This window comes from Boleophthalmus pectinirostris, unplaced genomic scaffold (genome assembly GCF_026225935.1).
Source record: "Boleophthalmus pectinirostris isolate CB_2022bp ecotype Guang Dong unplaced genomic scaffold, ASM2622593v1 HiC_scaffold_20, whole genome shotgun sequence".
Lineage (NCBI taxonomy): Eukaryota > Metazoa > Chordata > Actinopteri > Gobiiformes > Gobiidae > Boleophthalmus > Boleophthalmus pectinirostris.
The window spans coordinates 25,402,272-25,415,795 of record NW_026571153.1 but is presented as its reverse complement, the minus strand read 5'-3'; the positions used below and the strand labels follow the sequence as shown (position 1 = coordinate 25,415,795).

General features: G+C 38.6%; 1 protein-coding gene across 2 annotated transcripts in view; it reads left to right on the top strand.

Annotated features, from left to right (window-relative positions):
- si:ch211-200p22.4 (phosphatidylinositol-binding clathrin assembly protein) overlaps window positions 1-13,524 on the top strand; it is a 136,832-nt gene that overhangs the window by 71,321 nt on the left and 51,987 nt on the right. For both annotated transcript variants that reach the window (XM_020917738.2, XM_055156276.1), the window contains exons 3-7: window positions 3,118-3,193; window positions 4,606-4,708; window positions 5,705-5,798; window positions 8,952-9,063; window positions 9,369-9,475. In XM_020917738.2, coding sequence (XP_020773397.2) covers window positions 3,118-3,193; window positions 4,606-4,708; window positions 5,705-5,798; window positions 8,952-9,063; window positions 9,369-9,475 — 492 coding nt within the window. The remainder of the gene's footprint in view (window positions 1-3,117; window positions 3,194-4,605; window positions 4,709-5,704; window positions 5,799-8,951; window positions 9,064-9,368; window positions 9,476-13,524) is intronic.

Sequence of the window (13,524 nt, the reverse complement as noted above, 5' to 3'; positions counted from 1 at the left end):
CTGCCTCACTATTTCATAGATATTTCATGCCGCTGGACTCCGCTAACATTCATAGCAGTACTGCGTAACATGTAAACAAACAGCGCTGTGTGATGATGTCATCGGCCATGGCCTGGTTCAGTTGTGCAGGTGTGAGTGCAGATGGTCCTAAAGTTCTAGTGTGAGTGCGCCCTATGTTGATGATGAACACTCAACTGGTCTACTGGTGCCTCTAGTAGTTGTAGTAGTAATAATGGTAGTGATTGTAGTAGTACTAGTAGCAGGGATGCACTGATACGACACTGGTATCAGGTATCGGTTCCATAATATCGGTTAGGCAGATAGCCTGGTTGGACCTTTACTTAAACATAATAAGACTTCTAGAACGTCTCATAATGTTTGATCTTTAATTCATATAAAAAGGTGCGGTCACCTTTTGAAAGATAAAGAACACTTACATAACTGCTGGACTGCACCTCTTGTGAAATAATTTACACAAGAGGAGATCAGCAAATACTTAAAGTCATAGTATATATATATGTACTGGAACTGAAAAAGCTGAATTGGTAATTAATCGGTAGAGCAGTAGCTGAGTAGCAGTAGCAGTAGTAGTAGCAGTTGTAGAAGTTTTAGTAGCAGGAGTAAAACTGAATAAATAATTAAAAAAATTCTTAATATAGTCTTTCCTAATCACTCGGATGTTTTCATGACTTCCCCCACATTTCCCTTTAAACACAAACACACACACTACAGCCCGACCGATATGGATTTTTATGATACTGATATAATGCCACCAGGCTGGGCTGATAGCTGATATAATTCTTAAAAAAAAAAAAAAAAAAAATCACTGGTATACAAACTTAATAATCATGCAAACTTTCACCTTTTTCAAAAAAGTTTTATTAGTAACAATCAGGTGCAATGTTTTACTTTTTAGCATATTCAAACAACTTTAGCCAGAACATAATAATTAAATAATAAGTCAGTAATAATAATAATATATATATATATATATATATATATATATATATATATATATATATATATATATATATATATACTAATATAAAATAAAAATATGTTGTTCAATGACCATAATAATAATCTTTGAAAACAAAATAACAAAAAATGTGTATCTCTATATAAAATAAAAGGCAGAGAAATAACTGCACTTGTTTTTGCTTCATTAATGTCCACGGCCGGGCGGGAGCTCAGAGCCCACAGCCTGGCTGGAGCTTGGAGCCCAAAAAGTCAAGTGGCAAAGAGTTTGACGCGATTTATTTCCACCATTTGCGTTTGGTTTGAACACAGCTTTACAGGGCTGTAATAGCGGAGGAAAAAGAAAAATATCGGCACTGATCAGCGGAATTTTGGCCGATAGTCGATATAACTCGAGACCCTGATTTCGGCTGGGCTTTAACACACACACCTCCTCCGTCTCAAACACACACTCACCTCCTCCATCTGAAACACACACTCACCTCCTCCATCTGAAACACACACTCACCTCCTCCATCTGAAACACACACTCACCTCCTCTGTCTCAAACACACATTCTCATCCACCATCTCATACACACACTCACCTCCTCCATCTGAAACACACACTCACCTCCTCCGTCTGAAACACACACTCACCTCCTCCATCTGAAACACACACTCACCTCCTCCATCTGAAACACACACTCACCTCCTCCATCTGAAACACACACTCACCTCCTCCGTCTGAAACACACACTCACCTCCTCCATCTCAAACACACACTCACCTCCTCCATCTCAAACACACACTCACCTCCTCCGTCTGAAACACACACTCACCTCCTGCGTCTCACACACACACTCACAGCATCTTAAACACATTACACACACTGGATGGAGCTGCTAATTGCTTGTGACCAAAAGTTAAATTAAATGTCACTGTTGTGATCTATTGTCCTTTAAAACTGCAACATAAACAGACTTTTGCTCTGCTCAAATGAGGCCACTATATCAATGTAACATAAACTACAAAACGCAACGTCTCCCAAATCACTTCATACCCTAGTTTTTGAACTTTGACCCTTCTTTTTTGTTTAATGGAATTTTTAGAGACAATTTTATAGATACTGTTGCAGAGTTATATGGAGTGTGTTTTATTTATTCTTTTGGAACAAGTTTTGGAACAAGTTTTGCACACTGTGAGAACATCTTATGTTTTTTACTCTGTACATAAAATGAGAAATTTTCTTATCTGCTAGATCTTTATATTTCAGAACTTTGGAAATAGTTTTGTATTTTAAAGGTGCAAACTGCAGCTTGGGGTGGAGACAGTAGGGTGCCACAGTAGGGCATTAAACATAATATCTGTCTTGCATTTATTCCATTACAGGGGTTTTATAGCTCAAAAATGCCTTAAAATATATACATTTTTACCACGTGCAGGCTTGCTTCTCCATAGATCTTACCATTAACTTATCTTCATTGTGATAACCAAGTTTATTTAATGTGGAACAATCAAGGCAAAGCAGTAACATCTCCATGGAGACAGTGGAGGACATCTGACACACAGGGACATTTCAGAACATCTTGGTAGAGATCTAAACTACAGGATTAATAGCAGTTTTAACACAGAGTAAGGCACCATGGAGACACAGGTAGGGCATCTGACACACAGAATAAGGCTACATGCAGACTGCAGCCTGAAGTGACCCAAATTGGACTTTTTCGCCCCATGTGACCTGTATCTGATCTTTTAATGACAGTCTAAACGACACAGATCAGATTTTTTCAAATGCGACCCAGGACACTTGGATATGTGCACCTTAAAACAATACATATTCCATCTTTTGACATGTGACTTCAGTCTGAACGTCCAGGTCACATTCATCCCACCTACATGTCAGGCTCAGACTCTAGTCAATGGAGGGAAAGCGAGGTTAGTGAGTTCACATACAAGTGACCAACGACCTCACAAAAAATCTGATTTCACAAAAAAGATCTGCATTGAGCATTAAGCCCTGCAGTCTAAATGTAGACTAAGACTTTATAGAGACGCAGAGACATAGTTTTCAAAGAGAACATTACATTTCCCTCGTATACTCAAACCACATATCAACAATATGACCTGATTTTAACCTTCTTACATTGTTGTTTTGCAGCGCTTCATCCAGTACTTGGCCTCTCGAAACTCTCTTTTCAACCTCAACAACTTCCTGGACAAAGGAGCTCTCCAAGGTACCTCTTCTCCTCCTCCACACATCATCACAGAACGTGCACAAAATCTACACAAAACTCAATGCTTTTAAGACCATGGAGTTATCTTTAGCTTTTTTCAGTTGCTTTTAAAACATAATTTCCTCTTACCTCCGCTCTCTTAAAATGTTCTATTACGACTCTGCTTTTTGTCCGTTCAGTTCAGTACAGTTTGGTCTTCGAGTAAAGCTCTTGTTACTAATGCATTTTCAAGTGTTTTTGATAAACAACATAGAATGTAGTGTTTTGATACTAGGAAACAGACTTGATACTCAGTACCAATTCTGATACCATGATGATTATAGAAAACACTCTTTAGACAATAGAATGTGATTTTCAACATTAAAGGTCCAATATGATGCAAAATGTGCCCTTGTGATGAGCTGTTAGTCATGTTAGAATGTGGTTACCTCTCAAAAACACACCTGGAGTTGTGTTTTGTTTCATTCACACATGTTTGAGTAATCCTTTATCATTAGTCTGTCTACATCCCCAAAGCTCAAAATGCTCTGTTCCACCTTGTGATGTCATATAGTGGTAGCTTTCAAGTTAACAGCTTCTTTTACCTACAGTAGAGATTAGTAAATGATTCTAGTGAAGGTGCATGGAGTTTAAAAACACGCACTTCCTGTATAGGGTTTTTGCTATACTATGCAACAAAGTAATTTGCTCTCTTTTCTCTCACTCTCTTCATCCTCTCTTTTCTCTTTCTCTCACTCTCTTCTCCTCTCATCCTCCTCTTCCTCTCTCTTCTCCCACTCTCTTCATGCTCTCTCTCTCTCACTCTTTTCTCACACTCTCTTCTTCTTCTCTTCCTTCTCTTCCTTTCTCTTTTCTCCCACTCTCTTCACCTCTCTCTCTCTCTCTCTCTCTCTCTCTCCCTCTATCTATCTATCTATCTATCTATCTTTTCTCCCACTTTTCTCCCACTCTCTTCTTCCTCTTTTCCGTCACTCCCTCTCTCTTTTCTCTCACTCTCTTCATCCTCTCTTTCTCTTTTCTCCCACTCTCTTCTTCCTCTCTTCCTTCTCTTCCTTTCTTTTTTCTCACACTCTCTTCACCTCTCTCTCTCTCTCTCTCTCCTCTATCTACCTATCTATCTGTCTATCTTTTCTCCCACTTTTCTTCCACTCTCTTCTTCCTCTCATCTTCCTCTTCCTTTCTTTTCTCCCACTCTTTTTATCCTCTCTCTCTCTCTTTCTCTTTTCTCCCACTGTCTTCTTCCTCTCTTCCTTCTCTTCCTTTCTCTTGTCTCCCACTCTCTTCACCTCTCTTTCTCTCTCTGTATCTATCTATCTATATTTTCTCCCACTCTTCTCCCACTCTCTTCTTCCTCTCTCTATTCTCCCTCTCTGTTTTCTTTCTCTCCCTCTTCCTCTCTCTTGGTCTCCCAGGTTACGACATGTCGACTTTTATTCGCCGTTACAGCCGATACCTGAATGAGAAGGCCATGTCCTACAGACTGGTGGCAGTGGACTTCACCAAGATGAAGAGAGGGTACGTAAGAAAGAGAAAGGGAAGGAGGGAAAGAGATTGGGGGAGGAGAGGTGGAGAGAGAAAAACATGGAGATCAGGGAAGGAAAGGAGGGATTATTGAAGAGAGGAGAGCCGTGTCCTGCAGATTGGTGGCAGTGGACTCAACAGAGGAGAGAGAGAGAAGATAGATGGAGGGAAAGAGAAAGAGAGGGGGAGAGAGGAGACATGGAGGAAGGAAAGGAGGGAGGAGGAAAGAGAGGAGAGCTGTGTCCTATAGGCTGGTGGCTGTGGATTTCACCAAATTGAAGAGAGGGTATGTAAGAAAAGACAGAGAGAGAGAAGAGAGAGATGAGAGATGGAGGAAGAGAGAGAGAGAGACAGAGAGCGACAGAAAGACAGAGACACACAGAGAGAGAGAGAAAGAGACAGAGACACACACACAGAGAGAGAGAAAGAGACAGAGAGAGAGACAGAGACACAGAGAGAGACAGAGAGAGAGAGACGCAGAGAGAGAGAGAGAAAGAGACACACACAGAGAGAGAGAAATAGAGAGAGAGACAGAGAGACACAGAGAGAAAGAGATGGAGAGAGAGACAGATAGAAAGAGACAGAGAGACACAGAGAGAGAGAGACAGACAGACAGAGAGAGAGAGAGAGAGAGAGAGAGAGAGAGACAGAGACACAGTTTCAGTTTTGTTTTTGGTGCTCTGAGTCCCCCCTCTCCTTGCTCTCTGTGCTAAGTCACTCCCCTTTCAGAGTGAAAGAAAACTCCAAAAAGTTTATTTTACCTAAGACTTAGATTCGCACTAAGTGGGACTAAACCAGGACTAGGAACAGGATGGTATTATAGATTAAGATGGTCTCAAAAACTCAAGAGAAAATACAAAATGGATTTAAACAGCACAGCAGTCTGTGATCAATATGGAGGCGTATGGTCCCATTTAGATGTTTAATTTCAACAAAAAAGTGAGTGAAAACCTGTGGCACAGATGCATTTTTCTCCTTTTTTCTGTCCAGAGTGGATGGAGTAATGAGAACCATGAACACAGAGAAACTCATCAAGACATTACCCATTATTCAGAACCAGCTCGACGCACTGCTGGATTTCCAGGTACGTAACCACGGCAACAGTTAGGCTAAAAACATAAGTACATTTATTTGTGCTTTAATAGAAATCACACTTATTTGAAAAAAGGATTTATGTAAAAAGTGAACCGGTAGGCCTAGAAGAAGAATATAGAACAGGTCTTGCTCCGGGTTTTTAGAGGCTGAAATAAGTTGCATTCAGGTTTTAGAATTTAACAATAGCATGATTTCACAAAACTCTATGGGAGAGTTACTATTTTTAAATAAAATCTCCAAACGTATGATCCACAAATGTTGAAGCATAGCACAGAAAAGTTTAATGCCAGACTGTGGAACATTTTGGCAGTTGCATCTCTCTGGACACAAGCAAGTGCCAGACACTCCACCCGAGTCACATAGTGCACTTTTAATTTGGGTTTAGTATTTATCATAGAGTTGCACATCACATCAGGTTTGTGAAGTTGTAGTGTCTTGTTTTGTATCATGTTTTTGTATATTTCTGGAGAATTGTCGTGTGGGAGCATGGGGTGATATAGGTTTGGGGACGGAGCCTTGTACAGAATCTTACAACTAAACATAAAGAGGATTTGAATAGGGCTTAGGAGAGATCACTAAATTGCTCAAACATGTATGGATGACATCTAAAACCACTTCAAGCATGTTTTTGATGAGGAAACAGCGTTATAATATGATAGAAAAGTCAATTTTGCGTATTACCCCCTCTTTATGACCTATTATAAATAAATAATAACTTTATCCTGTTATACAAATATTCTGACACTGACTTCAAAGTGCACTGTGGAACTTTTCTGGTGGAGGGTCGCCACTTGCTTGCCTCCATGGAGATGTCATTATTTTGCCTGGAATGTTCCATGGTATGACATTAAACATTAGCCAGGCTGGTGCCACCTAGTGCAATTTCATTTCTCTCCAGAGACTAGGTCAGTTATCAGAATACACTACACGGTTTGCAAGAACCCCAGAAGTTGTAGACCGCACACCGGCCAATCAGCGGAGAGCTGTGAAGCCATGACGTCAAACTCAAGCACCTGTCTGGGTTCTTTTGTGATACAGCACAACAAAGCGGTCGAAATGGACGTAGACAAAGCCACACATTCTGTGTTGGCAATGATTCCCGAGACTGAGAGAATGTTTGGTTAATTTTATCAAGGGGAAAGACGTTATTGCCCTTCTTCGTATGGGATTTGGGCCATTAATTACGTCACGAACAAATAGCATCGATTGGTTAAATAAAAAAGTACCCACCTACTGTCAAGTGAACAAATCCTAATGCTGCGAGGTCAGATGGTTTCCACGAAGTGAAACCGGCTGATGAATCAGGCTAATTAAACATATCCATCTGGCATTTATTCATTAAAGACATTTCTATTGCTCAAGAATATAATAATTCTTCTCCACAGATCTGATGGTGGCAGACCCTCTACTAGAAACGTTACGCAGTGCTCCCTTAAAGTAGTTTCAGTTTTATAGTTGTTCTTTTCTTGCCATATTTTTTGTAGCTGTATATTTTACCGAGTTTAAAATGTGCTCAGAATCCCATTTGAAAGTTTGTGCTGTGAGCAGAGCAGAGGGCTGGGTGGAGGTTTACAGAAATTGTTGGCTGCCTTGTGGTTTGGAGCAGGACGCTTAAAAATGAATGAAGTTTCTCTTTGGTGTTTTGTGGTTTTTCTCTGCTTCCTGGAAAGCTCAAGTTTAAGAAAAGCCATTCAGTGTAGTTTAGGGAAAAAAAGTCCAAAAAGAAAAGAATGATCTGAAAATGCCACGCTGATTTCCACATTTAAAACTAAGAATTTAACATAGTATTTTTGTGATTGTTGTTACAGATTGCGCAGTATCAAGTTCTGGCTCTCATAAAACAAATAATATGAAATTGGCAAGGTCATATGGGACAAAAATTAAACCGCAGATTTTTACTGTCTTATACTGTCCTATATTTGACGCTTGTAAGCTTTAAGACATTTTAGAATCTAGTTACCTCCTCAAAAACATACCGTATTTTTCGGACTATAAGACACACTTAAAATCCTTTAATTTTCTCTTCTTTTTTTCAGCACTTATAGTTTATGCAAATTAGCCATGTGGTTTTAAGTTTTGTTTCTGTAAAACGTAAACAAATGTCCGCAAAGCTTCGTTAAACACATTATTACTCAATGTGTATTTGAGTCTTCTTCGTAGGAAATAAAAAAAAAATAACTTAAATTATCCGCCCACACATTCATAATACACATCCACCAAGACAGGGAGGCAACGCCGGGCAAATTACGCCACGATCTGCCAATTGATCGTGGATGCCTGGGCTGAGGGATCAGTCTCAAGTGTCGTCCATTTGCTTTGCTTAATGCGCCTTATAATCTGGTGCGCATTATGTGTGAAAATAAATGGGAGAATTCAACATTACTGATATTGCGTCTTATAATCCGGTGCGCCTTATAGTCTGAAAAAAATTGTGGAAATTGTGTTTTGTTTCATTCACACATGTTTGAGTAATCCTGCTTTAGTAGTCTGTCTATATCTCTAAAGCTCAAAATGCTCTGTTCCACCTTGTGATATCACGAAGCGGAAGTTTTCAAATTAACAGTTTTACTTTTAGTTCAGTAAAGATTGTCAATTCCAGGGCTGAAATCGTCCATTATCATCATTCTAGTGAAGGTGTATGGAGTTTAAAAACACAATAGAGCACTTCCTGTATTACCACATGGCATCACAAGGTGGAAGAATGTTTTCAATTTGACAGAAGAAAAAAGAGATAGATAAGAAAATAAGGTTCTTTCCTCATAATTTAGCTTGTCACATAATAATTTCTGTGTAAACTATAGGAGTTTTTGCCCAGTGTACTAGATAGATGCTAGGTTTTGGAATTCCCTTGCGTGACGTTATTTGTGTAAAAGGTTAAATATAATGATCTCAACTTTGTTTTAGTCAAATGAGTAGTCTAACCTGTCAGGAGCACTTTCACAAGAGTCAAAACTTAGTTATGATTTGACAACTCAGCTCAGCAACTTTTTTTGGTATTTTTTCCCCACAAACTGCTACTTAACTGATGTAAAACAATGATGAATATTCACCACAGGTACCAACTCACCAAACCAAGTCATAATTCTCCATTGCTGGTTTTGTTTTTCTCTGAGCTCCTGTAAGTTCTTGTTTGTGTTTTTAGGCCAATCCAAACGAGCTGACCAATGGTGTGATAAACTCTGCCTTCATGCTGCTGTTCAGAGACTCCATTCGGCTGTTCGCGGCCTACAATGAAGGAGTCATTAACCTGCTCGGTAAGTCCTCCCTGTCATGGAAAACTGTGTAGAAAGCAGTAGTGGAAGAAGTACTCAGTGTTGGTCATTACAGTACAGTACAGATGCAGGAGCAAAAATAATACTCAAATAAAAGTAAAAGTATCACGTGAAAAATCTGCTTAAGTAAAAGTATTGAAGTACCTGTTTAAAATGTGCTTAAAGGTGCACTGTGTGATGTTTCTGGTAGAGAGTCTGCTCTAACACAATGTTTGTCAAAAATCACTAATATTCAGATTGATTTTTGTGTTTGTGATGCTAACACCTCTACATTTTTGTTTTTGCAGAGAAATATTTCGACATGAAGAAAAACCAGTGTAAAGATGCGTTGGACATTTATAAAAAGTTCCTGTACAGAATGACCAAACTCTCGGAGTTCCTCAAAGTGGCAGAGGTACTTTCACTTTCCTGCAAAGAATATTACTGGGGTATTATCTCTAATCTCTAAATGAGGTCCTGAATACAACTTTCAGGATGTAGCTTCAAAATGACACGTTACCATCTATTTTTATGACATTATTTGCATTTAGATTGGCAAAAGAAATCACTAGAATTATTGTGGGAAAAATGTAATCTATATCAGTATTATATCAGGAATTAATAATAGTCAAAAGTTGCAGTAGTCGCAGCAGTAATAGTAGTAGCAGTAGTAGTAGCAGCAGCAGCAGCAGCAGTAGTAGTAGTAGCAGTAGCAGTAGTAGTAACAGTAGCTGTAGCAGCTATTGAATAGTAGCAGTAGTAAAAATTGCAGTAGAATTATAGTAGTAGCAGTAGTAGTAGTCACAGCTGTAGCATAAAAAAAAAGTAGAAGCATTAGCAGTAATAGATTTAGCAGTATTAGAAGTACCAATAGTTGCTATAGTTGTAGTAGTTCTTAGAAAGATCTGTCTGTGATGATGTAGTAGTAGTAGTAGTAGTAGTAGTAGTAGTAGTAGTAGTAGTAGTAGTAGTAGTAGTAGTAGTAGTAGTAGTAGTAGTAGTAGTAGTAGTAGTAGTAGTAGTAGTAGTAGTGGTAGTGTAGTGTAGGAGCAGTAGTAGATTTAGTAGTAGAAGTGCCAACAGTCACCATAGTAGCAGTAGTAACAGTAGTAGTGACAGTAATAGATTTAGTAGTAGAAGTACCAACAATCACTATAGTAGTAGTAGTAGTACTAGTAGTCGTTATAGTAGTACTAGTAACTGTAGTTACTATAGTAGTAGTAGTAGTAATAGTAGCAACAGTAGTAGTGACAGTAATAGATTTAATACCAGTAGTTGCTATAGTAGTAGTAGTAGTAGTAGTAGTAGTAGTAGTAGTAGTAGTAGTAGTAGTAGTAGTAGTAGTAGTAGTACCTTTAGTTGTTATCATAGTAGTAGTAACTGTAGTCACTATAGTAGTAGTAGTAGTAGTACTAGTAGCTGTAGTCGCTATAGTGGTAGTAGTAGTAGAAGATTTAGTAGTCGCAGTACCAATAGCTGCTTTCATAGTAGTAGATTAGTAGCAGATTAAGTAGCAGTAGAAGCACCAGTAGGCGTTATAGTAATAATAGTAGGAATAGTAGTACATTTAGTAGTAGAAGTACCAATAGCTGCTATAGTAGTAGTAGTAGTAGCAGCAGTAGTAGTAGTTTGCAGTAGTTGTTAGAAAGGCTGTTAGAAATGGCTGCCCTACATTCCCAGTACATAAGTGTACATAGAGTACAGTATGCAGACCTAAAATAGCCTGTGGAGGGAGGCTAATGCTAACGCTAGTGTGCCCTGCCCTGACAAAGATGGATGCTCCTCGGTGCACAGGGCCTTCCCAGCATGCTCTCTGCTCCTGCATCTTCAACACACCACAAACTATGAACATGACCCGTGATTCTTTAAAGTACTGCCTTATAAAAATAGGTTTAAACTGGTTTGAAAATGACGACTGAGCAAGATCCAAACCAGGAAAACCAGGATTAAACCAGAAGTAAATCAGGGCTAAAACCAAGGTTTAGCCGTGGGTAAAACCAAGACTAAACCAGGGCTAAACCAGGACTAATCCAGGATTTAACTAGATCTAAAACCAGGACTAATCCAGGACCAAATAGCACCAAACCAGGACTAAAACCAGGACTGAACCAGGACTTAACCACAACTAAAACAGATCTAGAACCAGATCTAGAACCAGGTCTAAACCAGGGCTGAATCAGGATCAAACACAGACCAAACCGGGACCAAACCAGATCTAAAATCAGGACCAAATAGGTCTAAAACCAGGACTAAACCAGAACTAAAACCAGGGCTGAACCAGGACTAAACCAGGGCTGAACCAGGACCGAACCAGGACCAAACACAGACCAAAAAGGTACCAAACTGTGACCAAACCGTGACCAAAACGGATCTAAAACCAGGACTAAACCAGAACTAAAACCAGGGATGAACCAGGACTAAACCAGGACTAAATCACGACTATTCCAGGATTTACCCAGATCTAAATCCAGGACTAATCCAGGACCAAACAGCACCAAACCAGGACTAAAACTACGACTAAAACCAGGACTAAAACCAAGACTTAACCACAAGTAAACCAGATCTAGAACCAGGTCTAAATCAGGACTGAACCAAGACCAAACCACGACCAAACCTGAACCAAAACCGATCTAAAACCAGGACTAAACCAAGACTAAGCCAGAATTAAACCAGAACTCATCAAAATTTAAACCAGGACTAAGTAACATGAGCTATTCTGAGTCCCCATTTAAAATACATAAATAGTTTGAGTATTCATGATGATTTTAAACCCAGAGTGTGAGCTGGGGCAGAGCGCAGGAGAGTGAGCGCTCCCTATCTCCTCCTTTTGTCTTCTATAATTATGTCCAGACCAGCCCCAAAGCCATAATTATATTTGAGACGTTTAAATTAAAACAATAGTGCCCCATTGTGTAGGAGTCAATAATTAGCTTTCTATTTTTAGGCAGATTACGCTACTTTAAGAGACTGAGATACTGCAAAAGCCTCATTTGAAGTGGATGGTATGAATTAAGTTGATAAATGATGTTTTAAAGACATGTTTTATTTGGTAAAATTGGTTAAAAATTGGCTTTTCCACAACATTACATATGAAATTGTTTAAAGAGCCTGTATTACTCAAAACTGACTCTTGTGAGCGTTAAGACTTGTTAGAAAATTGTATCTCCATCACAAACAGACCTGGAGTTGTGTTTTATTTCATTCACACATGTTTGAGTTAGGGATGTAACAATAACCGAAATATTGTGATATCGTATTGTCAAAAACCTCACAATAATATCGTGGGCTGTCACAATATATCGAATTACAAGTTTCTTTGCTTAAATGCTTTTTTTAATAGTAGCAATAGTTAATAAACATAGAGAACTACATATCCCATGATTCATTTCAGCGCAGACAACACGAAGAAATATGTTTTTTACTTGAATTCTTGAGATTCTGACAGTAATAACTCACCAAAATCTTGTCAAGGTATTTTAAAAGCCAAAAAGTGTCTTATCTACAGTTATATCAGCCTTTCTAAAATATCGCAATAAATATCGTACCGTGAGATTCATATTGTGATTATATCGTACTGAGAGATTTAGATCGTTACATCCATTTGAGTAATCCTTTATTGTTAGTCTGTCTATATCTCCAAAGCTTAAAATGCTGTGTTCTACCTTGTGATGTCATGAAGTGGTAGTTTTCAAATTAACAGCTACACTTTACCTTTAGTTCAGTAGAGATTGGAATTTCCAAAGCTGAAATGATCCAAATGATTCTTGTTGAGGCGTATGGAGTTTAAAAACACAGTGGAGCACTTCCTGTATGACATGACATCACAAGGTGGAACAAAGTGTTTTATTTACAACTCCAGGTCTGTTTGTGATGAGAAAACAACATTATAACAGATCAGAAAATGGTGTAATATGGGCCCTTTAAAACCTACCTAATAATTAATATCACAAAAGACATGATTTAAAGCGGCACTATGTAACTTTGCCCGTCCCTCATCTGCTTGTTTCCATGGAGATACCAACTGCTGTGCCTAGAATGTTCCACAGTATTGCATTTAACAGTCTAGCTCCATAGAAACAAAACCAGGACAAATTACACATCAAGACTTCATGATTTTCAAGGTATTTTTGAGCATTAAAAAAGTAAAACCAACATTTGAATAGTTGCAAGAAAGATAAATTTAATGGCGAACTGTGAAACATTCCAGGGAAAACAATAACATCTCCATAGAAACGAGCAGAACAAGATGTCGGACTCCTCAGCCCTGAAAAGTTGCATAGTACGTAAAAACACTTGACTGATTTGATTGTGAAAAGTTATTAAAATGTATAATTCCTAAATATTTTGTTCAAATTTATGTCTAAGTAAGTCCTAGTCCAAAAATGTCCCTGTTATAATTGTGTCACCCATTACCCATAATCCACTTGTCTTCCTCATTGGCCATGTTCCGTAATGTCACTTTAA